Source organism: Triturus cristatus, chromosome 7 (assembly GCF_964204655.1).
Source record: "Triturus cristatus chromosome 7, aTriCri1.1, whole genome shotgun sequence".
NCBI lineage: Eukaryota > Metazoa > Chordata > Amphibia > Caudata > Salamandridae > Triturus > Triturus cristatus.
Window position 1 is genome coordinate 427,535,417 of NC_140590.1, and position 24,141 is coordinate 427,559,557.

The 24,141-nt window shown below is 42.2% G+C and overlaps 1 protein-coding gene across 1 annotated transcript in view; it reads left to right on the plus strand.

Moving 5' to 3' along the window:
• The first annotated feature begins 436 nt into the window (after window positions 1-436).
• GLP2R (glucagon like peptide 2 receptor) overlaps window positions 437-24,141 on the plus strand; it is an 883,434-nt gene continuing 859,729 nt past the window's right edge. The window contains exon 1 of the mRNA XM_085616722.1: window positions 437-815. Coding sequence (XP_085472848.1) covers window positions 717-815 — 99 coding nt within the window. The 5' untranslated portion in view covers window positions 437-716. The remainder of the gene's footprint in view (window positions 816-24,141) is intronic.

Genomic DNA, 24,141 nt, shown 5'->3' on the forward strand with positions numbered 1-24,141 from the left:
GGGCAGATTTGCGCTGCGTTGCGTTACGTTACTCGGGATTTATCAAGCTACCCTGGGTCACAAAAGGGGGCCTTTTGTAGCTTGATAAATCACATTTTAGGAATTGCATCACTTTTGCACCATGTCGCATGGTGCAAAAGCAAACCAAGTCCTTGATAAATATGGCCCTAGGTGTTCATCCCCATACACACACGTCGTGAATAATGTTGCCTGTAGTTATGTGGTACCTCTTCACTGTAGTGTTGTTTTTTCTAAACTTACCCAGGCTAAAAAAAAAAGTTCTATTGAGCGAACTCTAGCTTTCATTTATCAGCGGCGTAAACAGCTGTAGGAGATGTATGTGCGTGTGTCTTGTAGGGGAATGTCTCGCTGGCTGTTAACTGAGGAAGCGCACGAAGACGCCCTGACGGCCAACCCTGAAACACTGTGAGAATTTGCAGACTCCCATTCGAACCCTGCAGTACGTCACGCTCTTCGGGGCTCGCGAGCACATCTCCGCAAGGTCTTCAAAACAATCCCAGCTGAAGAGAAGGAGAGGGAAAAGTTGCTGGGGTCCTGAAGTCAGCTCTTCAATGCCAACACAATGATCCTTCAGCTGGCAAATGTGCCATCTTTCAATATTCTGTAGGGCACAGTTTCTTATTCCGAGCATTCCTTACACAGTTTAAGAAGACGCACAGTATTTTATACACACGTCTGTGGCAGTGGGCACCGTGATGGCATCCGAAAGCAGTCAACATATCTGCGGACGGCGGCACGGCAGGGCGGCAGCAGGACTGGTCTTCCCTTTGATGGCGCTTCTTCTCTTCAAAAAGGTAGCAGATTCTACTGTGTTTAGTGTTTGGTCTTACTATTTCGATTACATCGCGCGCTGTGCTTGCTTGTGCCCTTAAATGACGTGCTCTGTTGAAGCTATCCTATCATTTCATCTTAGCTAAATAGTGAAGTAGAAAACACACACAAATCACATTTTAAACAAGCACGTAAGCTTTACTTCCTCTTCTCAAGCGAACCTTTTGCCTGCGCAAATTTAGAGTAAAAACTTTTAAACGAATAATGTATGTGCCACGCAAACACGTGCTTCATTATTTTAAATGGCTGTTTCTCTTTATTATTAACTTTAGACCGCGTTCACTTGTTACTACTATTGGTGGGTGTGTCTTTGATCTCTGTGCTGGAGTCAGTTCTATAACATATGCAGATTATAATTTCTAAATTTAAATAGATTTTTTTTTTTTTTGCGAACACCCTGACATGGGAAATAGCTTTTACAGTAGTGCTGGGATGGGATGGGTCCCTTTTGAAGGTGGGGGTCGGTTGAAGGTCTAAGGGAGGAATTGGGGTATTTTTTAGGAGGGGGACATGGTTTTATGGCTCAGGGGGTCCGGGTACTTTAAAGGGTTAGGGTTGGGGGGGGAGTAGTTTAAATCAGGGGACAGGGTTTTAGGCCTCAGAGCAGTGGAAGTGGTAGGGGTAGTGCAAAGGACAGCGCAGGGTATGTTTTAGGACTCAGGGTGGGGGTAGTTTACTGTAGGTGGCAGGGTTTTAGGCCTCAGGGCGGGGTGAGGGGAAGGGTTTAAGGGCGGGGTGTGGTAGGTTTTAGGCCTCAGGGTGGGGGGGCGAGGTAAGGGGATAGAATTTTAGTGCTTAGGGTAGTGGTAATCTTTAACACCCATATCTCTTTACCAGTCGGGCCTTAACCACGAATTTGCGTGGGAAAGGTATGCATGGTTTCTACGTATTCATGGTTAGGACAGTATAGTAGAGGCACGCATGGTTTAGCCATGCGTGCCCCTGTAATACGACCCCCTGACATTTGTACTGCATCCTATGGAAGATAGTATTGAAATGATACTACTAGAAGGTTGCTCATCAATCGAGTGTACATTTTTATCCGATTTGGGGAATGTTCTAATATATTAATGTCTGCTTCATGGTTGTACCCTCTGATCTTGGATACTCTGAATAGACACTTGTGAAGCTATCCTGTTAGTGCTAATGGGTAGTTTAAAGCTGGCATCGGCGAGGCAGCAGGAATTGTGTCTCTTGTCTATTTTTATTATATGGTCACTAACCATTTGTTTTTCTCCTTGTGACACACTTCTATTTAATCCCCTTATTTGTGAAATCTTAATTCTTCTTCCACAGAATTTTCATATTAAACTTCCCCTGATGAAGGGCATATCCAGGTTATTTATAAGACGCATTACAAACTTGTATAATGATTGGTTTGAGTACTGAACCACAAACTACATGAATGTGTAAACACCTTTATTAAGCGTTTCAATATAATTTCATGAACAAAATTGATAACAGTCTAACGTGCTTTTTCATCTCAGCATTTATTTTTACAAACAATGAATAAACGAGATAGACAATGTATTCTCTCCTTCAAGCTATTTGCAGAGGGCTACCCCTTAGGAGTAAGGGGAGAGGTTGAAAAGATCCCATGGAAAAAGGCTCTTTTATTACAATGATCTTTTGAGCTCTAGTACATAAAAATCAGATCCGAACAATCGAATGTGTTTGAGCCAAAAAAGTGTAGTGGGCTTGTTTTAAAAAATGTAGTTGCCCGACACTAATACATGACAAATGAAAAAAATACAATACACCTATCTGACATTAGGACTCTTCCCTGGTGCCCATGGCTGAGTCCCACTTTATACCTTCTGAATTTTGGGATATTTCCACTTTAAATGGGTACTTTGGAGGACAACATTGTAGAGACCTACATTAATCAGTCATTACTAGTGCAGAAACATGAGACATCGTTTTCGATTCTGTGTTAGTAAGGTAAATCTGCACACATAGAAATATTTTTCGACTGACTAAAAAAAGCAGAAGACATTTGTAAAATGTTACAAATATTGTAATTCTACACCTGTAAATTTCCAAGAGTGCATAGGGCTTCAACTAGAGGGCATAGACCCAAATTGAGGACATTAGGAAAATCATGCCTCTCCTCATTTTGACCTTCCACTTTTGAGACTTAGGTAAAACTTGTAAAGCACCGGCATGGAGGAACATACAATTTGTTTGTTCCGTTCGACCAGGTGCTGCATGTTTCAATACTCCATTTTTTACGTTTTCTTTGAAAGCACTTGGCACACGTTATATGTCTTAAAATAGTGTATTAACTTTTTATTAAACATGTTACAAACCTTTGCAGTCTGGAGGTTACAGACGGATTACTCATTCCATATTTCAGACGTGGAATTAGGGAGCAGAACATATTTTATGCTTGTAGATCACTAAATCAACTTTTTGGAACAGAAGTGGAGACAGAATGTAAATCAAGATAGACATAGTTTAGAGTTTGGAAATCCAATATTTTAATAGGAGCACCTGTCAGAGGCGTCCTGAATCACTGAGATCTCAAACATACTGTTTAATAAATTAGGGGAAGAATGTCCGCATGCAAATATCCTATGTACATAGCACAGATATATTAAACAAATACAGTTACATAAAACATGTAAATGCTTTATCATATCCAATATTTGTGATGACAAACTCCACGTACACATTTCTGAGTCCACAACATTGTAAACTGTGCTCATTAACATACAATACTCTGGTATAGTGGTATTTCTACAAGAGCATTATCGGAAACACAGTTGAACAAAATAGTCCATTTGTAACTTGATGAGTCTTATCTCTCAGTACAGTGTACAATCTGAGGTGTCATAAACTTGTCAGTGGGGCACTGAGACAAGAACCCAGCAAACTTAACATCACAAAAAGACTAAAGTAAACGTGTTTCCTATTCCCACGTAAGGATACCTTGAAAGGAGCATTAGTTCAATGGCAGATTGATCTATTGTAGGTGGGTAAACTTAAATCGACAGTGCATCCATGCATTTTCCCCTGAGAAGCAATTGTGTTCACTTTGTGTCTCTGCAAAACTGAAAAATAGAAGAGTTTGCTTTTTTTATGAATTATTTATTGAAATGTTCAAACATTTACAGCATACAGCTATTTATGTCCAGTTTTCAGGGGCGGCACAATCCAGTAAGAGATCCCTTACAATTGGTTGGTTAAATAAATACAAGTAGCATTGAAAAAATGTAAAAACATAACATAAGCACACTCTTTAGCCTGGTCCATTTCTCCAATGCTTCCAAACTACATTGGTGTCTCTTTCCTCAGTACACTTGCTACATGTGCACATGATATTATATTTTAGGATTATGGTGGCCTGTACTTATATTATGGCGGAACTAGGATATAGTTGTGTTATATTGCCTCTATTGTTATAATGGTGTTTGAGCACCTTTTGTATTTCTCTTGTCTCTTGCACTGGATTATGTATTTATTTCATTTCATGTTAGAGTGTACATATTCCTCTCTTGTGTATGGTCATGTTCTTCTCCTACTTAGGCATCTTTTCCTATCCTGGGATTCTGTCCAGGCATCGCTTGTGGCTAAGAATCTGGGAGTGAAGGTTGGCAATAATTTGTCACTGAGCTCACATATTTCTGGCCTGGTGGGTACCTGCTTTGGTATGCTTAAGATGCTCCGGAAGTTCCTGCCTTTACTCTCAGAAGAGCACAGTAAGATCACTGTGCAAGCCTTGATAGGCTCGAGATTGGACTATGCGAACGTCCTTTATGTAGGTCTTCCGGAATATCTGGTTCAGCGGCTGCAGGTTGTGCAGAACTCCGCGGCCCGGGCCATCTTTGGCCTTCATAGGCGAGCGAGAGCTTCGGGTCTGGTGCGATCGCTTCATTGGTTACCTATCCGGAAGCGGATTATGTTTAAAGCACTGACCCTGGCGCATAAAGCGCTATTTGGCACCGGAGCGAGGTATCTACAGCAGAGATTGTCTTTCTATCGCCCAGTTAGATCTCTGCGGTCGGAATCTTTGTTTCTCGCGGTGGTCCCTCGGGTGAGGAAGGCCCGCACTGGGGGTCGCTCTTTTAGTTTGAGGGCCCCTCAGTTGTGGAACTCTCTGCCTTTGGACCTACGGTCCTCTTCTTCTCTCCTTCTGTTTAGGAAGAGCCTCAAGACGTGGCTTTTTAACCTGTAGGGTGTCTTTGTCTTTTTTTGTCTTTTTTTCTTTAGTCTGTTTTTATGTTTTCGGTTTTACTGAGCTGCCTCGATAAAGCGCCGGGACACTCCACGGAGTAGCCGTGCGCTATAGAAATAAAAGTTTAACATAACATTCTGTTATAGTGGGAGCGATGGTTAGTTTAGGGAGTCACTCATTGGTCTTTGATGCCAATGCTATTCGTAGCGTGTCCCATGTGGTAATTAATGCCACCCCCGTTCTTTTCAAAAACAGTGAGTATATCATTTTCAGAGTGGGCTCCTTTCTCTAGGACTTTTAACCATAGTTTAATGGGTGATGCTGCCACTGCTTTGCATACCATGGCTATCCTCATTTAGCTAATATATATGTAGGCCAATGAATTTGGTTGACGACTTTAGGTTTTTGGATCTGTGTATTTGGGGAAATAGCCTTTACATATGTGTGGTTAAGGCAGATAGCTGTCTAGTGTTCAGATGGGGGGAGAAGAAGAGGAAGCATCCCAACAGGAAGCTCCAGATGCGGACAGCTAAGTGGGGCTGGGGCAGGGTTGGCGGGGGTAGTTTGTAAGGGTCGGGCGTTAGTTATAGGGCTCAAGGGAGGGTCGGGTTTTTTTTTGTTTTTTTTTAAAACTTATTTTTATTGCCATTTACATATTTCAGACATTGACCATCATACACAACCCTCAGATAGACATAGCAGAGTATACATCCAGTAGTGGGACAGAATGGCTGTGTATATCGCTTGTACATAAACAAGGAGCATAAACAGGGTATAGAGAGAGCATGATGTTTATATCCTGTTGTCCGGGTTCCAGATATGGCATAGAAACTGGGGCGGAACACGGGGGTCGGGTTGTTTTTGGAAGGGGCAGGGGCTTAGGGCTCAGGGTGAGGATGAGGTTGTGGGCAGTGTAGTTATAAGGGCTGGGTTTGGGGTAAGTTTTTAGGGGAGGGGTTGGGTTTTAGGGCTCAGTGCAGGGGGGTGTTGGGGTAGTTTATTTACTGGGTGGCAGTGTTTTAGGCCTCAGGGCAGTCAAGGGGGTAGGGATAGTTTTAAGGACAGCATGGGGGTACGTTTTAGGGCTTAGGGCGGGGGCTGGAGTCGAGGCAGTATTTAGTAGGGGGCAAGGATTCAGGCCTCAGGATGGGGAGGGGAAGGGTAGTTTAAAGGGCAGGGCAATAGGTTTTAGGCCTCGATTGGGGGGATGTAAGGGGTTAGGATTTTAGGGCTTAGGTTGGGGGGTCAGGGTGGTAGTAATCTTTACCATGCATATCCCTTAACTAATCATGTTTTTATCACAAAATTCCATGGTAAAGGAATGCGTGGTTAGGTCGGCGTTGTGAAGGCACACGTGGTTCAGCCATGCATGCCTCTATCATACAATTGAACATTTGATCTAGTAAGTGTACATCTTAGCTGTCTGTCAGTCAGTTTGGATACTGAAGTGACCACCATTTTCCCATAATTCACAATCCCAATAATTCAGGCCGAGGAGGTGGCATAATGGCCAGAGTTGCCAACATTGGAAATAGAAAATGAGGTTTGTGTCTTTGCATCAACTCAACATACTGTCATTCAGGACAAATCAATTAATCTCCCTATGCATACCAACAATGAATTTGTTCTTGTGTAATGTAATCATTACTCATTTAAAACGCTCCAAAACCTTAGGGTTGAGTCTGTGCTGTATATAAAAATAAAAACATCTGTGCATTCCTACCTCATATGGTAAATGTCTGCTGTTAAATCTCTTCACCAGGAGCAACCATCAGGAGCTCCTAGGAAAATGTCATCTAGTCTCTTTGGGGAAAGGTATGCCTCATATAAATAGTTACATTTGGTGAATTTGTAACTGGGATTCCTAGACATTCTTGCTGTGCATTCCATATATTTAACTGCCTCCACGGCAGTGATCTCTTTGCCGATTATTTCTTCCCATTTTATTTTCAGTTCCATGATATCTAGGTATACAGAAGTAAGGCCTTTTACACCCATTAAAGGGTATTTATACAACATTATTTCAGCACAAGCTTGCTCTCAGAGTAAATGTATACATTTGGATGCCCATGTTTATTTTTCCTCTTCATGTTGACTTTTAAATGCTACAGTATGACCTGGGTAACTTGTAGCTGGGAAAACCATCTGTTTATATCATGGACCAGAGAGAAAGAAATAAAACGATTATTTCTATTTTCAGTGGCAGTCAATTGAACCTATTTTTGATGATTGTCAATGGGGGACTATCTAACAGTATGGGATTGCAAGACATTGGATTTTTAGTTGATGGGCAGACTACCCACTTCAAGGAACAAACGCCATCCTTGTCAGGCTGAACCACTAAGGTCACTCAATTAACCTGAGTTCAACCCCCAGAGTAGACAGGCTAAACCGAGAGAGAATATGTAAAGTGTTCCCGCAGTACCAAAATAGTAATAAAGTTAAAACACAATAAAAAAAACTGAATTGGAAAAATAGAGTAAATTTTAAACCAAAATTACACAAAAATGACCTATGAATTTTTAAAGTTTTAAATGAAAATAGCATTAAAAAGCATTAAGCACCAATTGTGGCCACCTGTTCGTGGTAGACCTGAACTGAACAGCAATGTAGCGTGGGTCGGAACAGCGACCAGTTTTGATCAGATCTGAGGATTTACCTAGGGACATAGTCTCAAAATCCAAACTCTTCTGCGGGGAAAGGCAGCACGCTGTAGCCGAAAAGAGATCCACTAAGTCGCATAGCTATCGGGCAAAGTCCGGGTAGAGCCTTTTTTTTTGACAGGACCATCACAGTGGGAGAAATTTGCACCTAGAGAAGGTTTCTCGCCAGCCGGATGCTGTTAGTGACTTCGCCCAGTCAAGGTTTCTTTGTTGCACGTAGTCACTTTTTTGGAGTTCGGATTCCTCCAGTGGACTAAGGCTGCAGGCTGTAGCTTACGAGGTGTTCACGGGGTTGGAGAGTATCTCCGTGAAGTCCAGCTACAAAGCTGGAGAAACCTGAATCTTCAGCCCAGTAGCATCGTACCTTGGGCTGATTTGGCTGGCAGGATGGTCCCGGTCCGCCAGACGTCTTGTAAGTTGAAAAAGTTTCTAAATCCCAGGTTTTTAAGGATGGTAGGAGAAGTCTGGCCAGACATAGCCAAGGGTTCCAGGACCTCAGGAACAGCTCCTCGGATTCAACACTCTCAGTAGAGGTGACCAGCAGGATTCAGGTCAGATACAGTTGGAACTTGTCAACTGGGAATATTCAGAAAAAGCCACAAGTAGCTTGCTTTACCCCTGTTGCTATTCAACAGGAGTTCAGCCTTGAGATCTTTGTCCTGGTTACAAGAGGAAGCAGTCCTACAGGGCTTTTCTCAGGTCTCAGACAGCAGGTTCAGTCTTCTTCTGATCATCCTAAGGTGTAGTTGTGTTCTGAGTAGGCCACTGGGGATGCTACATTTATTCCTGGCACCAGCTTGTGTGTGGGATTACTACAAGCTCCTTTATAACCAATGGGATAAAAGTTCCCTGGGGTTACCCCAACCAATTTGTGAACTATGCAATTGATTCCACAGTGCCCCTCTCTGTGCCTAAATCCAAGATGGTTAAACCTCACTATCCTTGTGCAGAGCCTGTGGGACTACCCCAGAGCTGTGGCCAGAGAAATGATCACAAATGCCAACATTTGTTGGTAGCATGTGAATGTCGGTGCTTACCAAACCAAAATCCATCTGTTCAGTTCAAAACCATGCATTTTCATCTTGCTAAATTCTCGCAGGTTTGAGCTGCTGAAATGTAACAAATGGTACAAGCTTTATTTCACCTGGTAATTACCAAGTGCAATAAACCTCATGCACTTGTAATTGTGATCCATGTGCAACCAAGTGTTTGTGAATGTATTGTAATGTAGTCAGTCACTTGAAATGATGGCCAGAGTGTGTTTAGTGGTATTTCTGCCACATAATGTGTAAAAGTGGATAGAGCCAGGGAGAGGGTGTTGCTATAAGCTGCTGACTGCTGGCATTAGATCATCGTTGGGTGAAGTCCATGTCTAAGACTTAGCTAAGGTCATTCCACAAACTGTTTGTTCAGTTAGTTATGGATGTGGACAACATCAGCAGTCTCTTGGAATAGAGGTGCAGATCAAAGTTTTTAAAGCATGCATTGCAAAAGGCTTGGACTGTCTCTCCAGCTACTGCAAAAGCTATTTGTAAGAGTAATGAATGTAATGAACAAAATCAGTGTCAACATGCAGGAAAAGTAGATCGGATTCATGTGTAGCTCTCTAGCAAGATTGGAAGGGTTGGCACTAAAGCAGGATTCAATGCTTGGAGTTTGGTCCATATTTGGGGAGTTTGACGGCTGCATCTAGTTACTGCAACAGCAGACCTCACTCTGGTCAGTATTTTTTTTTCTGGTTTCCTATTTCGTCAAGTTCCAATTGAATTTGTGCTTGGACATTGCACATGGGGGTGTGCCTGGAATTTGATGTTTTGTTTTGGGTTTAGAATGGCTCGAATATAATGGCTGCTGCTGGATATGTGATAACTCCATCTTGAATATCTAATAGTAGCCTAATAAGTATATGTATCGCACCTAAATCTAAATGCCTGGTTTAACAATTGCTATGTGATAATATCAATATTGAACCTGTTTTGCACTTATTTGAATTTAGAGATGTCACTTTCTGTGATATGATTCGCGACAAAGCTCGCATAACATTGCATAATGTCACTTCTTGTGATATCATCGGTCAACTGTCCCATGATGTCACTTCTGCTACGCCTAACATTTTGGTGAATTGACCTTCATGGATAAAGATTTGCCCAGTTTTACTGCTCTCAGATTTCAATGGTGTGGGAACATATGACCAATTTTACTGGCCGGAAAACAAGGCTGGTAAAACCTATATAGGCTTGGGCTGGAAAAGTAACCAGGCCTCGTCACACTCGGACATGAAAACCAGATTAAGCCTTCGCGTATTGACAAATGAAAGCTGAAAGCTTTCTGCCAAGCCATTTTGACATCGGTAAGTTTTGCTCTTTACTCCTTTGTCTCATGGGTCACGCAACTGCTTAAAGACTGAAGCCCACACCCTGGTCAGTTCTTGATTCTAATTTGGAACTACAGTTTTAGCTTTTTTATCAATATTGTCACTTTCTCCACTGGATAAGTATTACACTCACAGGTTAAAATGCTATCACTGACTGACAGCATGCCTTACCAGATTTCTTAGTTACTGAAAGATGTACTCTGGGACACAAGATCTCAGGAATTTGATCATAGGTATGTTGGCCCCGGTTGCTTTCATGTAGTGTGTGTAGCGGGACAATTTACCTTCACTTAAGAGGGTAACCTCCATGAGATTTTGTTTGGAAGTGATTACATATATCTACATTTTCAAACTACTTAAATTGAAAATATACTTACTTTACGTTATATGTTTTTTATAGTCACTATAAGTGGTGGCCAATAATTCAAGCAGAGGATGGATAGGCAACACACGCACATACATACTCACACTCACCCATCTACATGTACACTCACTTATACATCCATTCACAAGTGCACACACCCATTCAGAAGCCCTAACACAAACACAAACCCATTCACAGCATGAACACGCAAATACACATACATTCATATATGAACACATGCATGTACCAAACATTACTAAAGAAAAACATACCAAGCGCCAGGTGTGAACTTGGGTGGCCAGAGGGAAGCCTCCTTGTTTCCTGGAGGATTGGGACTGCTGCCTCCTCCTATGGGCTGCCTTGTAATGAGTCAGCCAATGTGAGGAGGCAGCAGTCCCATACTCATCACAGAGTGGGATGGGGACAGTGAGATTCTTGTCCCACACCACTCTGTGATGAGGCGTTACTGCTGGACAGTCAGCCCTGGGAACTTCAGGGCTTAAAATGGAAGTGCCCAGTTTGAGTAGATCTGTGACGTGCCCCTTTGTCATGAGGGGGAGGACCTCCAAGCGCTTTGCCTGGTTGAGGAGGTTACGCCCACGGGGCTGTGAAATCTTTAGCCTGGAAAAGTGCAGCTCAGTCAGCCAGACACCTGCTTATTTAGCGCATGGAGAGCGCGTGACAGCCTGACCTCAATATGAAGAGTGTCGGTCAGCTTGACCTTTGCTCAGCCTCACAGACACTCTTCATGTTTGTAAAAAGACGGAAGGGTGGGGCCCCTCCGCCTTTAAGAATGGGATGCTACAGGTAACTATGGCACCTAAATCACAACTTCAGAGGATTTGGTAGAATGCATACAAAACAGCTGAGAGGTGGCATACAGAGGTACAAATCGCAAATGTAACTATTGTAGAATCATGGTCAATAGAAGTAGTTACTTTTGCTTCTCTATGTAATGTTCTGTTTTTCAAGCATGAAAGATCTTTAAACTGAGAGAAGAGTCTAGGAATGAGCCCCTACGACCTTAGAGGACTGAACACATAGGAGTTGTACAACCTGATGCTTTGCTGTGTGTTTGAGACACACAAATGATGGACAGAATGTGGAACAAATCAAACATTCACCTCCAGTCAAGAGATCTGGATTAAATCCATTGTTCTTTTGCTCACCATGCCAATTTAGACCCAGCCACATGCAAGTCAGTCTTGATGCTGCTCCCCATTGGAACAGTTCAGCCCGAACTGCCAAGCCAGGTGCTCCCCGACCAGAAACAAGCATCCTGGGACCGGTTTCGGGGTATCCCCCTTCATCATCCATGCTAGCTTGAATTCAATGAAACAGTGAGCTTGAAACACTCGTCTGGGCATATCCAGCGCACTCAGGGCAAAAAAGCAAAAGACACACAAATGATGGATGCAATTGCTCTGTGTGTGAGGCACTGCCCTCTAGTATCTCTCTAGCAGGAGAGATAGGTCATTACGATCTCTAGGATAAGAGGGTTGGCTCTACTGTTTGAGGTCTGAGTCAGAGCAACCTTTGTTACTTGTGTGTAACTCAGATGCTTAACTCCCTAACATTTATGTAATCTGGGGGGTGGCTGCTTGTAAAATGCGTATAATGCAAGGACTAGTTCTCCTGTCTGGTGAATAGGCCTTGCAAACACACGTGTAGCACAAGGAACCCATCAGCCTTCTGCTTCGTGAGTCAGTGAGATCGCTTTAACATACAGGATAGCCTAGACATCCTAGGTTAGACCTTGCAGAGGTGCTCGAGGACCAGGAATCTCATGAGAGCCAATAACTTCTGCAATGCATCATGCATTGTTCTGCCAGTAATAAAGAGCCATTCAAAGGTTAACACAATGTCTCACATAAACACACCGCAAACATGGACGTCACACACGAGAAACTGGAAACCTGGCAGTAATGCAAAGCCAGAAACTTTGTGCACACATGCATAGGTGTCAAGCGATGCCTATAAATCAGTGAGGATGGGGGTTCCGTTAGAGATTAATTCTTACATATTAGTGCCTAAACCTGATCAAAGATGGCGTGACACGTCGCATGTGTGATGGGTGTTGGTTTTATGGTTAATGACGCATTTGAGGGAATACGGTCGGGGTGCCCGCGAGAGAAACAATAGAAATTATGAAAAGGAAGCCATCGTGACGCCCTTCACATTGATCTCATCACAGCTTTGCCTTTTGTGTAAAAAAGAGCTTAGGAAAAGCTTTCAATTGCTTAGAAGGGCGAGTATCCACAGAGATTTTATGTTTGTCACCTACAGGCGAGTGGGTGTCACATACAGGCGAGTGGGTGTCACCTACAGGCGAATGGTTCCTTTGTCATCAAGATTAGTTGGTGGGATAATGCACTTACTGGAAGCATCTGGGCAAGTGTAATCTCAAAGTTACTTCTATTTTTGCTAGCCATTCGATTTCGCATGAGGCTAACTCCAGGGAGCAGTAGAGCTCTATTCAGAGATTATTTTAATGCCAGGGTGATGACACATTTTTACAATGGAATCTGACCGTCCTTGTCAAGGTCAGTGTCCAGCAATTTATTAAGTGTATAAGTGTGAAATCTAAATTATGCTAATACCCGTCGAAAGTACATTGTGCTTTCTCCAGGCCGTAAAACAGAACACATGTTCTACAAGATAAAGATATTCTAAGGAGAAATACGTGTTTGTACTGCTTTCTACAATATGTATGACTGTGAAATCTTGGTTTGCACCTTTAGTGAGGAACACGTTTTGTTATTATGTTTTATACTTCTTTAATGTATTATTTGTTTTAATTAATTAATTAATCTTCATTCGGATTAAAAAATGTATCCATAAAAGCACAGGTCAAAATAAATCAATATTAAAATACATAAAATCGGTACAATAACAGCATTGTACAAAACAGTGCCCATAAAAGTCCAATAAATACAAAATGGCATTACAATATAGCTATAAAGTGTAGTTGGTTACATTTGTTCATTACAAAATGCCTCGATTTCATGTGATCCTAAAGGGGAAATAACATATACAGTGCACGCCTAAAAAATGGACCTTCATTAAGTACTCATAGAGGTGCGTGAGCGGAATGCTGCTTTCAAGACGGAACCTACACGGAAAACCAAAGCATCCTCTTCTAATTTAAGAATTTCTGTGTAGGCTGTTTAATGATCAATAATGGCGGTTCCCTTAAAAAAAGGAATCAAAAACAATTTTTTATACATTTGATAGAAATTACAGAAAAATAGAAAATGTGGCATTGTTTGTTTAATAAGGTTATCACATGGGCATAACATTTGATCTAGCTTAGCATTAAACCCTAGGGGGAAACAGAGCATATATTTCATAGAACCCGCTTTTAGTCGAAACAACAATCCTCTTTCCCAACGGCTAATATTCTTCAGAAGGTAACTAGATGGCAGTCGTACATCTTCTAAGGACATATACCTATATATAGATATGTTTGAGGTTTACAGTGATTAGACTTTCCCGTACGGCAGGAAGCCACGGTATATCTATCCCCTTTTCACATTTCAGGCAGTCAGAAATTATATTTCTTGTAACTATTGCTGCTGGATTCTGCCAAATTTTAGGCCAAAATATACTAGGCAGCGCCCTAATAAAGTCCTCAATATATGGCCATTTTAACTCTCCATGGCAAATATACTGTGATGCAGAGATTGTGGCCCCCAGCAATTTCCTACAGAATCTGTTTTCCTCACCCTGAATGCCACTACAACCAGTGAAGCCCCAAACTTCTGCCCCATAGGTTGCAACAGGGATGCACTGCAATTAAAAAATTTTGGTAATAGGTCGTACCCCCTCAACTTTTTTCGGTTGGGGTAGTGACAATACCGAATTAATTGATTTAGCGAATTTTCCTCTGCTGTGTGCCACCTGAGTAATCCAGGAACCATTGGCTGCAAATATCCGCCCCAAATAAGGAAAAGTGCGGGTGCTTAGTAAACGTTCGTTGCCTATAGGGATTGAATTAACAAGGTGCGTTTTTGGGCCACATGCCATTATAAAAGATTTGTTAAAATTTGTACGAAGATCTAAAACTGCCATAAAATCAACGAAACCCTGTATTAAAGTGTGCAGTGCATTTGGTGTGTGGCCCATCTGGACCGCATTATCCGCATATAATAAGGCGGGTAGGATATTACCATTAATGATGGGAACATCATTAGTGAGCTTAGACAGGGAGTCATGCAAATAATTAATATATAAAATGAATAAAAGAGGGGCCAATACGCACCCTTGCCTGACCCCTCTGCCAATAGTGATATCCTGTGTGCCTTTACCAATCCGGACCCGGGCCTTTAAATCCCTATGTAGGTACGCTAAAAAATTAACTAAAACTTCGTCCAGCCCACATTTTAAAAGAATAGACCAAAGGTGTGACCTGTTAACAAAATCAAAAGCTGAAGTAAGGTAAATAGGGGATTTTCGTGCTACGGTATATTTACCAATAATTAAGTTAAGGTTTCGGCACTGTTTTACAGTGCCTATTTTGCTTCTAAAACCTAACTGACAAGAGTTTAAAATATGTTCATCCTCGGCCCAGTACCTAATCTTATTAAACAGGATTCTCCCAAGGATTTTTAATGTATTATCAATCAGGGAGATTGGTCTATAGCAGCTAGGGTTGGAACGATCGCCCTTTTTAAAAATAGGAACAATAATACTAGTAGACCATGTGCAAGGAATTGGAGCAACAGTTAGATTATTAAAAATATTCAATCTTTCACATCTAACATGGGCTTCAATTGGAATTCCATAGAGCAAATTATCAAGCCCATTATCGCCGTTTTAGCGGCAGTTTTCTGCCGCTAAAGCGGCGATAATTTTATCGCCTGTCTTGATAATATGCCCCCCAATTAGCAGATATTTACAACTAAATGATGCTCTCAGAATCCTACAATGCTTTCATCGAGCACTTAATTGATAATCTCTGCGACATTCCCACTCGACAGCTCCTAAGAAAAAGTTGGGGAACCTGCCGTTACATTTTGTTTAGAAGTTAAGCACTGCTCCAACCACCAGATCTCATCTCGCTGCACAAGAGTTTTGAATTTGCTGCCACTGCAGCCATCCTCCTGGTGCCTATCTCACCCTGTAGCACTCCATATTTTTGTGTCAGCTGTTCGAATTCGGCTTTACTTTGAAGTGAAGCGCAAGATCATATCCTGCTGAACTTGTTGCACAACATCTCTTTCTCTGCTTTTAATGTGAATGGTAACCATGCTGAAACACTGTGTCAAGTACCTGTACTCCACACTCTGCTTCACCCTTTATTCTGTTGCATCAGCAGCTCACACTATGCTGCATTGCATTTGTTGCTGTAGTCATTCCACTGCAACTCACCCTCTCATTCTACTGCTTCACCTGCACCGCATTCTGCTAAACCTCCAGTTTGCTGCTCCTGCATGTCTCATTCTATTGCACTTATAAGGCTGCTACACCTGCATCACCTGCAACCTCTCCTTCATGCACTCACTCACTCAACCTTCCATGACTTGTTCTCACATTCACTTTCTTAGCCACTGTAGAAAAATGACTCTTTTGGCATAATACCCCCATTTTGTTCTGGAACGATGCAACTGTTTTTTGACTCAATGCACTGGGACTCTGGTAAACAGGCCCCATTGCATGTGCGTTGACCCCTAAAACATGTTTACATTGGCTACCCTCTTAATTGGTATATTTACCTTACCTATAGCTCTCTAGTAAATGACACAAAAGTTTTCCCAAGGCCTGTAAGTTAACTAGTGGACTGCAGCACATATTGCATCACCACTAAATTGACAATGCAAAGCATGTCTCCAAGCCTGCCCCTGCAGACTAGCTTTAAAGATTTAAAACTGCCAATTCAACCTTAAAACTGCCAGTACACCCTTTCAACATTCAATCTTTTCAACCTTTCAAAATAAACCTTTGCCAGGTCTATGTCTATGTATTTAAAAAGTTAGGCATGTATGTTTTAGGTTTTACATCTCCTGGCAGTGAAAACGTTAAAAAAGTCATTTGCCACTGTGGCAAGCCTGGCTCTGCCATAGGAAATCATTTGGTTACATCCTAACACCTTATTATACTTAACTTCCGTTTGGGAGTTGCTGGAAAACCAATTCATGGACTCATTTTAATAGTGATTGTAAATTCAAATGAATGGTCAAGCCAGATTTTATATTACTATTTTGAAAATGACATATAGAAAGTTGCAACTTTCCTGCCTGAGCCAAATGTACCTTACTGGCAGTGTTCAGTGTCACCGAAGAGCTGAATGGCTCCTTGATGAAGTGTGAAGTGGCTTCCAGAGCTTAGACAAAGACAGTGGCTAATTTGTAAAAAAATAAGTTTCGGAGCTCTCATCATGAGGCAGCTTGCACCAGCCCACTTCTCCTGTTAGTGCTGCCCAAAACAGAACCGACTTCTAACTATGAAAGTGGTGAGAGGATGTGGTGTAATAGCCAGAGCTGCTGACCTCAGAACTGGGGAACCAGGTTTGAGTCGTGGCTTTGGCTCAACATCCTATGATTCTGGACAAGCCAGTTATTCTCCTCTTGCCTAATGTGTCCTTAATTGGTGCTCATGAATAGCATTGGAGTTGATGATTAAGTGCCGGTGCTGAAACCACCAGCTCAAATTAAGCATTGTGCTGAGCACTGGAAACCACCGGCTCAAATTAAGCACTGGACAAAGAAGGAGGGATTAACCTTCCTCTGACAGGGTGGCCATCTGGGCAGTACCCAGGGGACCTAATGAACATACAATGATGTCTACCCAGTCACTGCAGCTCATACTTGGGCCTGCTCCTTCTACTGTCCTACTACTATCCTGCTAGCCAGCCTGGCACAACTTCCAGTGGGAGAGGAGCTGCCCCCAGAACCAGTTTTAAGTCACCACAGGAGAGCAGTTGCTTATTTCTCTGGCCACACCTCCAGGGTTGGACACAAGTGCTCCGCAGAAAGGAGGAAAGTTTCTGCAATCTTGGTTTTAGGTAGCGAGAGACATTGTGTGATTTAATTGCTGCAAAAGTGGGTAGGGCTATCACAGGGACATTTTTCTGCATTAATCAGGAAGATGCCAAGATGCAAACCCTACCACAGACTAGTGCCTGGCATAAGTATGGCACAAACCCTCATCAGAACACTTTTGGACCTGTGAAAAACAAAATAAGGACTACACTTGCTGTTGTGACCTGTGAGCCGAACCCTAAGGGCTGGACCTACTCCCAGTTGTACCCAGGACCAAGAAGTGGAGTCCATGGGTCAGTTGCTCTGTTAAGCTATAGGGACACAACAGCCGCAAGAAGCATACTTTCTTGAAGATTCTGCTGACCTACCCTACACTCTGTTGGTGGCTTCTGTTGGAGTTGGTCCTGACCCCAAAGTCCAAATGTAGAGGGCTTCACCAAGACAAAGTCAATCAATGTCGAGACCTTCCTGGACATGGGTTACAGATATCGGCTACTTAGATCTTTCCTACTTACATCAACAATCACATTGGGACCCCGGTCTTCAGCAACCCACCATCATCAAACCCTGACTCAGATCCAGCATGCAGATTGCCCAGCCGGTGAATTGTCAATGATCACCTATTCACCACAAAAGATCAGAAGGTAACTCTTTGACTGGGACTTACCTCATGTTCGACCTGTACTCCATCACCGTCAGCCTCAAACCTTACATTTGTCCCTGTGTAGTGTGACCAGTTGCCTGCAGTTGGTGTTTCACACTTTTTGGTGCTAGAATTTAATTCAAACTTTCAAAATTAATATCTCTGGTTCCCCTTATTTGACTTTTCTCATTTTATTTAAATTTTCTCCATTAAATATTCTCTATTTTCATAAACTGGAGGAGATTTTTATTCTGTTGTGCTTTTAGACCTTTTACCTGTAACTTATAAATGCTTTACACATTTTCTTAAGTTAAGCCTGTCTACTTTGTTATAGCTACCAGGGTTAGAGCTCAATATTAAAATACTGAAACCTATGCTGGACAGGGAGTGCTTGGCAGAGAGATGTTGGGCAAAGAAGGAACTATAGTCAGTCAGTATCCTCTCCAGGTGTTCAAAAGTACCAGAATTTGATATACTCAATTCAATTATTTTCATGACACACAGGTTAAATGGGATTACAGGAACTGTATATAAAAAATACCACACACGTTCATTACTAGGTGCAGATTTTATACACTGGGTTCAGTTTAACGCTCACACAACGCAGCACAGCAAGGTAAGTTGATGTGCTACGTGTGTGAATGAGAGAGGGATAGAGACTGTAATGTTTACGAAGTTAGGGTGTTGTTTAACTCTTTCCTTGTGCTGGTGCTTTTGTGGCTGCCTAGCGCCAACACAGGCACCCTTGTGCCACAATGCAAGAGTGCCTTTGGTGTGGTCAGGATTTCTTTTATGCAGAAAGGTGCACCGTCCTGCACATAAACAATCCTTTGAGATGAATTCCCCTTTGTATGTGTCCTGTAGAATGCGCACACATGCAAGAGGATGTAACAAGGAGAAATAAAGATGTCTGTCCACATAGATGACTGCATGGGAACGCCAATGCTCCATCCATGTAATGACTATCTGATGGAACATAATGCAAAGCAGCACAAAGCGCTGCCCTGCGGTACTCTGTGGCTGAAAAGTGATGCAAAGCCTAGCAAATGTCAATTAAACTGGCTTTGTAAATGTCACTTCAGCACTTGCATTGCCCTGTGTAGTCTTCAGTGAAGCAGCAACAATGCAAGTGCATAGTGTAAGAAATTAGGCTGTTGACTGACTCGGGTGTGAGTTCTGGCCAAGCAACAACCTTGTAAATCCTTGTCAGGGTGAGGCACAAGCCAAACCTAAATTAACATGTGCTCACCCCTCTAGTAGTTTGACATGAAGAAGTCAGGCTTAACTTAGAGGCAATGTGTAAAGTAGTTGTGCAACACTTCTAACATTAATAAAGTGAAAACATGACACAGGCAGGGTCCCACACCAAGTTAGAAAAATAGAACTGTTTTTTAATAATAAAACAAGAACAAACTGACAAAAATCCAATCAGTAGAACCATTGATATGCAATGTTAAAGGTTTAGGTGAAAATAGTGCCAAAAAGCACAAATCGCCACCTCTGGATAGCTTGTCACTCTGGACCGGAAAAAAGTCACAATTTCACACCGACTGCAATGCAGCTTGGGGCTACTACCAGGGACCCAGTTAGGCCTGCTGAACAAAGTACCTTAAAAACCAGTTTGCGGAGCGTTGGAAAGAACCTCACTGGACATGTGTTGGGCAGCCGAAATGATGTGCCAGTTCTGAAATATGACAAGGCTGCAGTGCGAGGTCCTGTGGCAGAATTGAAGATCCTGTCAATGAGGACTTGCAATGTGAAAGTCCGGCATCGAGGATGCGTCACGCAGTCAAGGCAACACTTCAGTTCTCAGGTGCTGCAATCCGCAGACTGGCATCAAGGCTGCCATCAACAAAGTATGCTAGGGCGTCAGTCGAGGATACACAGCGCAGTGGTGGTTCTGATATGGATGTTTGCATCTCATCCAATTCTCGCAGAAGTGGCGATACGACGAATCTGCTCGGGTTTGCGCCACGCAGCAGAGGAGATGCATCGGTTCCGCTGAGTCACAGAGGCTGTCAGAGCACCTTAAGCCCACTTCCAAGCGTCAAGGACTGGGGTGGCACTACTTGTCAGGGTAAACTCACAGATGGCAGAGTCCAGGTACAGGCGCAAGGTTGTTGGGTACCTGTCGTGTCCCTGCGACATCGGGTCAGGAGGCCAGCCAACTAGCCCTAGGAGTCCTTCTGGGTTCTAGGATCAAGAGATCTAGGTCCAGTCCTTCTCACACAGGCAAGAGGGCAACAGATCAGCACAGCAGGGCAGCAGTCCTTTAGATCAGCAATTCAGCAGAAGACAGTCCTTTCATCAGAACAGCAGTCCTTCTTCCTGGCTGAGTATCCAAGGTTTAGAGGTGTACCAAAGTGTTGGTGTCTGAGGTCCAGTATTTATACCCAATTGTACCTTTGAAGTGTGGACACACTTCTAGAAGCATGCCTTTGAAGTGCACTGGTGCCCTGCCTTCTTGGCCCTGACTCCAGACTAACTACAGGGGAAATACAGACATTTGTATGGAGGCAGAATCTGGGCCAAGTGTAAGGGGGCTGGGTCCAGCTTCTCCCTCCAATCCTTCCAGTGATGGTGAATCTAGACACACCTAAGCTCCCTGTTGTGTGTGGCTGTCTAGGAGGAGTACACAAATCCCAACTGTCAACTACGCTGAGTCATGTGACCCAGAGACAGGTTGCAGGCACCAAATGGCCAAGATAGGAAAATGCCAACTTTCTGAAAGTGTAATTTTCAGAATTGCTATTTAAAATCTGACTTCAATATGTTTGGATTTTTTATTACAATTCAAACACCAAACTCATACTGCTTACATGTTCTCATATGGAATTTACACATAAATTGTAATAAGGTAAGTCTAACATTACCCTTTGGGAGAGGTAGGCCTTGCAGTTGTGAAAAATGAATTTGAGAGTTTATCAATACCAGGATATGTAAAACTCAATAACATTTTAAATACTCTGCACCCTGCCCTGTGGGCTATCCAGGGCCTACCCTAAGGGTGACGTACATATATATTAAAAAGGAAAGTTTGGCCCTAACAAAAGGTTTATTTTGCCAGGTCAACATGGCAGTTTAAAACCGCATACACAGGCTGCAATAGCAGTCCTGAGGCATGTTTAAAGTGCTCTTTAAGTGGGTGGCACAGTCAGTTCTGCAGGCCCACTAGTAAAATTGAAATTACAGGCCTTAAGCACAGGTAGTGTCACTTTACTAGGGTCCTGCAAGTAAATTAAATATGCCAATTAGGTATAAGCCAATTCTATCATGTATCAGTTGTGATGGGACCACTCACCACATTTGTAACTGACAGCCAAAGAGTCGGTCATTTATAATACATTGGGAAGAACTGCTGTCATGGCGGTTCCTACGAAAGCATTTTGTTGTTTAGTGCAGGGCTGCATCATGCTAATGCAACCCTGCACCAAACTGCCTTCTTTTTTGTTTCAAAATGAAAATCCTAAAACTGGATTTTCTTTTTGAAAATAGGAAAAGTAATGCTCCCATCACCGTGGGAATAAACTCCTTTAGCAGGGGTGAAATTCATTTGCTGTTTACTGTCCCTCACCACCAGGGTTTGCCTGGTGGTAATGGACAGAACAAATATGGCTACATGTCAGTAGGCCTGATTGGGTGGCAGGACATGTAGACTTTTCTCCGACAACCCTTAGTCATGTTTGTCTTAGCACCTGTACTAAATGCCCTTCTGGACCCTCGTTCTCTGTGTTGATAATTGGAGGAGGTGGGGTCTGCATTTATTTATTCATTTAAAGAAGCTATAAAAAATGCTGTTGGCACCAAACAGTAATATTCTGAGTATATAAGAGAATACTAATAACGCACACATGGTATAGCACACATCTGTTTGACCAATGACCTGATGACCCGATGTCCGGGTACCTGGTGATGGGAACCGATGGAGAGTAAATTGTGGGGGTTTAATTTGTCTATCTATGTTCTGTATGCTTGTTGATTGTATTTCATGGTTTGTGTCAAATTAATGTTCTTTTGGCTTACACTGTTCAGAAATGTATTAGATGTGACTCACAGCGGGTCTCAATGACAGATTCTTTTTTAAAATAGTACATGCTCACAGAGGCGTGCTAATAGTGTTGGGGTGCGCATTGTTTTAGTCCCATGTGATAATGTCTCCATTCGAAGCACTATGCACTTTATATTGTTTTGCACACGGTATAAATCGGAGAGAACTAGATATCTGCTCCCATTACTAAGGAATGCTCGCCCTTGCTCGTATATCAATGGTTTCAATTTTTTTTGGCTACAGCTGAAATCTGTATTGCAGTAGCTAATTACATAAGAGGTTTTATAGGGATCAGAAATCATTATAAGTAAAATTTGGATAGAAACTTTAACTTTTTATTGTGAATCTTGTAGGTACTGTATTTTAATCTTTTTAATCTGTAAATCTTCTTATGGTTCTCTGACCCGAAATAAAGTTATTCTTGACTTGACTAGTACCACTGGCTTCAGTGACAGTGTTTAGATGTGTGAACCTGAAAACTGTGTATTTTGTTGATCATTGCAGTTACTTTCTGATTAGATGTGGCCAAGTCGATGTTCGAAATACCATATATAGTGTGTGAATGGATGTGCTGTTTGCCAACCTATTTTTAGGGATGTCTTTTTGTGTCATAGTAATTGTTTATTATATATTTTTAATCCTTGCATGCATTTCACATTTATATTAAATTCATTTTTTTCTGCTGTGCCCAATCATGTCAGCTTTGGATTTGTGTTTCTATTTGACAAAGTTTATCCGTTTGATTATAGAATCGTCTTGGCCGCAGTTTCAGGTCTTGCTCATTTATCATTTTGATTACTGGACGGTCTTGGATGAATTTTCATGTCTTGCTCCATCAGGACCCTTGTATCCTCATTCTACAGTACCTTCAAAGCCAGCATATTTCACTTTTTGAATGAAAAATTGACTTGGACGAATGTTGGTCTGTATTGTATATTACTGCAGTATGGTCTAGTTTCAGAAGCTGTTTTACTCAGTCATCACCGAAGCCCCTTACTAATTATCTTCTCTCTAGGGACTCACAATCGTACAATTGTTTTAAAGTATTTTGATGACTCTTTAAAATAAACCAACCTATAAAAACAGACACTGTGGGCTGTATTGACAAAACCACTTTTACTACATAAAGTAGAACTCTCCAGCATTGTGCTCTTCACAAAACTCTGGAAATTAGGGGTGGGTGTAACTCGTGTAATTCTGTGTAACATAATCGCATGGAATTACCCAAAAATTCTGCAAGATTATGCAGCATTATGCAAGAATAGTAATTATGCATTTAGTGCTATTTTTCTAGTGCACAAATGCCCCCTCACAAACCAAAATGGATGCAAGCATGCATTTTGTGCCGCGAAATAGAACTAAATGCAAGGGAACATGAATAGTGAGGGTAAGCAGCTTCTGGTACTCATTAAATGAACCCTTTTGGTAGCATTTGTCTCCCCAAATTACTCTAAATTATGCAAGCGGGTGTAATCACGGTATTAACGGTAATTCTGCATCAAAGAGTAATTTGGAATTGATGAAATTTACTTCGATTACTCAGGTGTAATTGAAATTCAGCCCAGGCCTACTGGGGATCGCTACCACCTCATGTCCTATTTTCTTTGTGCGAAATTCTCTACCACAAGTGTGGAGTACTCTGCACGCCAAGGCTTTTGTTTTAGGTGCAAATGTGGGAGTGGCATTGTAGTGTAGAGTGAAGGTAAAGGAAAATCAAAGAGGGGTTTAAGGAGGCATATGCAAATACTAAAACACACCCGCAAAAGAGTGACAGATTAGCTATACTCAAAAATTGTCCCCACATCTACTACAAGTCCTAGTAACCAAACAGACTCAAATCAACTCTAGCCAAACTTTGTAGTAAGCCATCTCTTGTCAGACAATGATGACTGTGCTTCAAGTGCCTGTGCACTGGCTTCGTTTAGTCATGACTATTTCCTATGAGTCTTCAGGCGGTTATTTGTGCAAGGAGCTCCCTGAAGTATCAGTACTGATGCCTGCTACTACATGCCATTAAGCTGTGCCAGAATTTTTAACAAT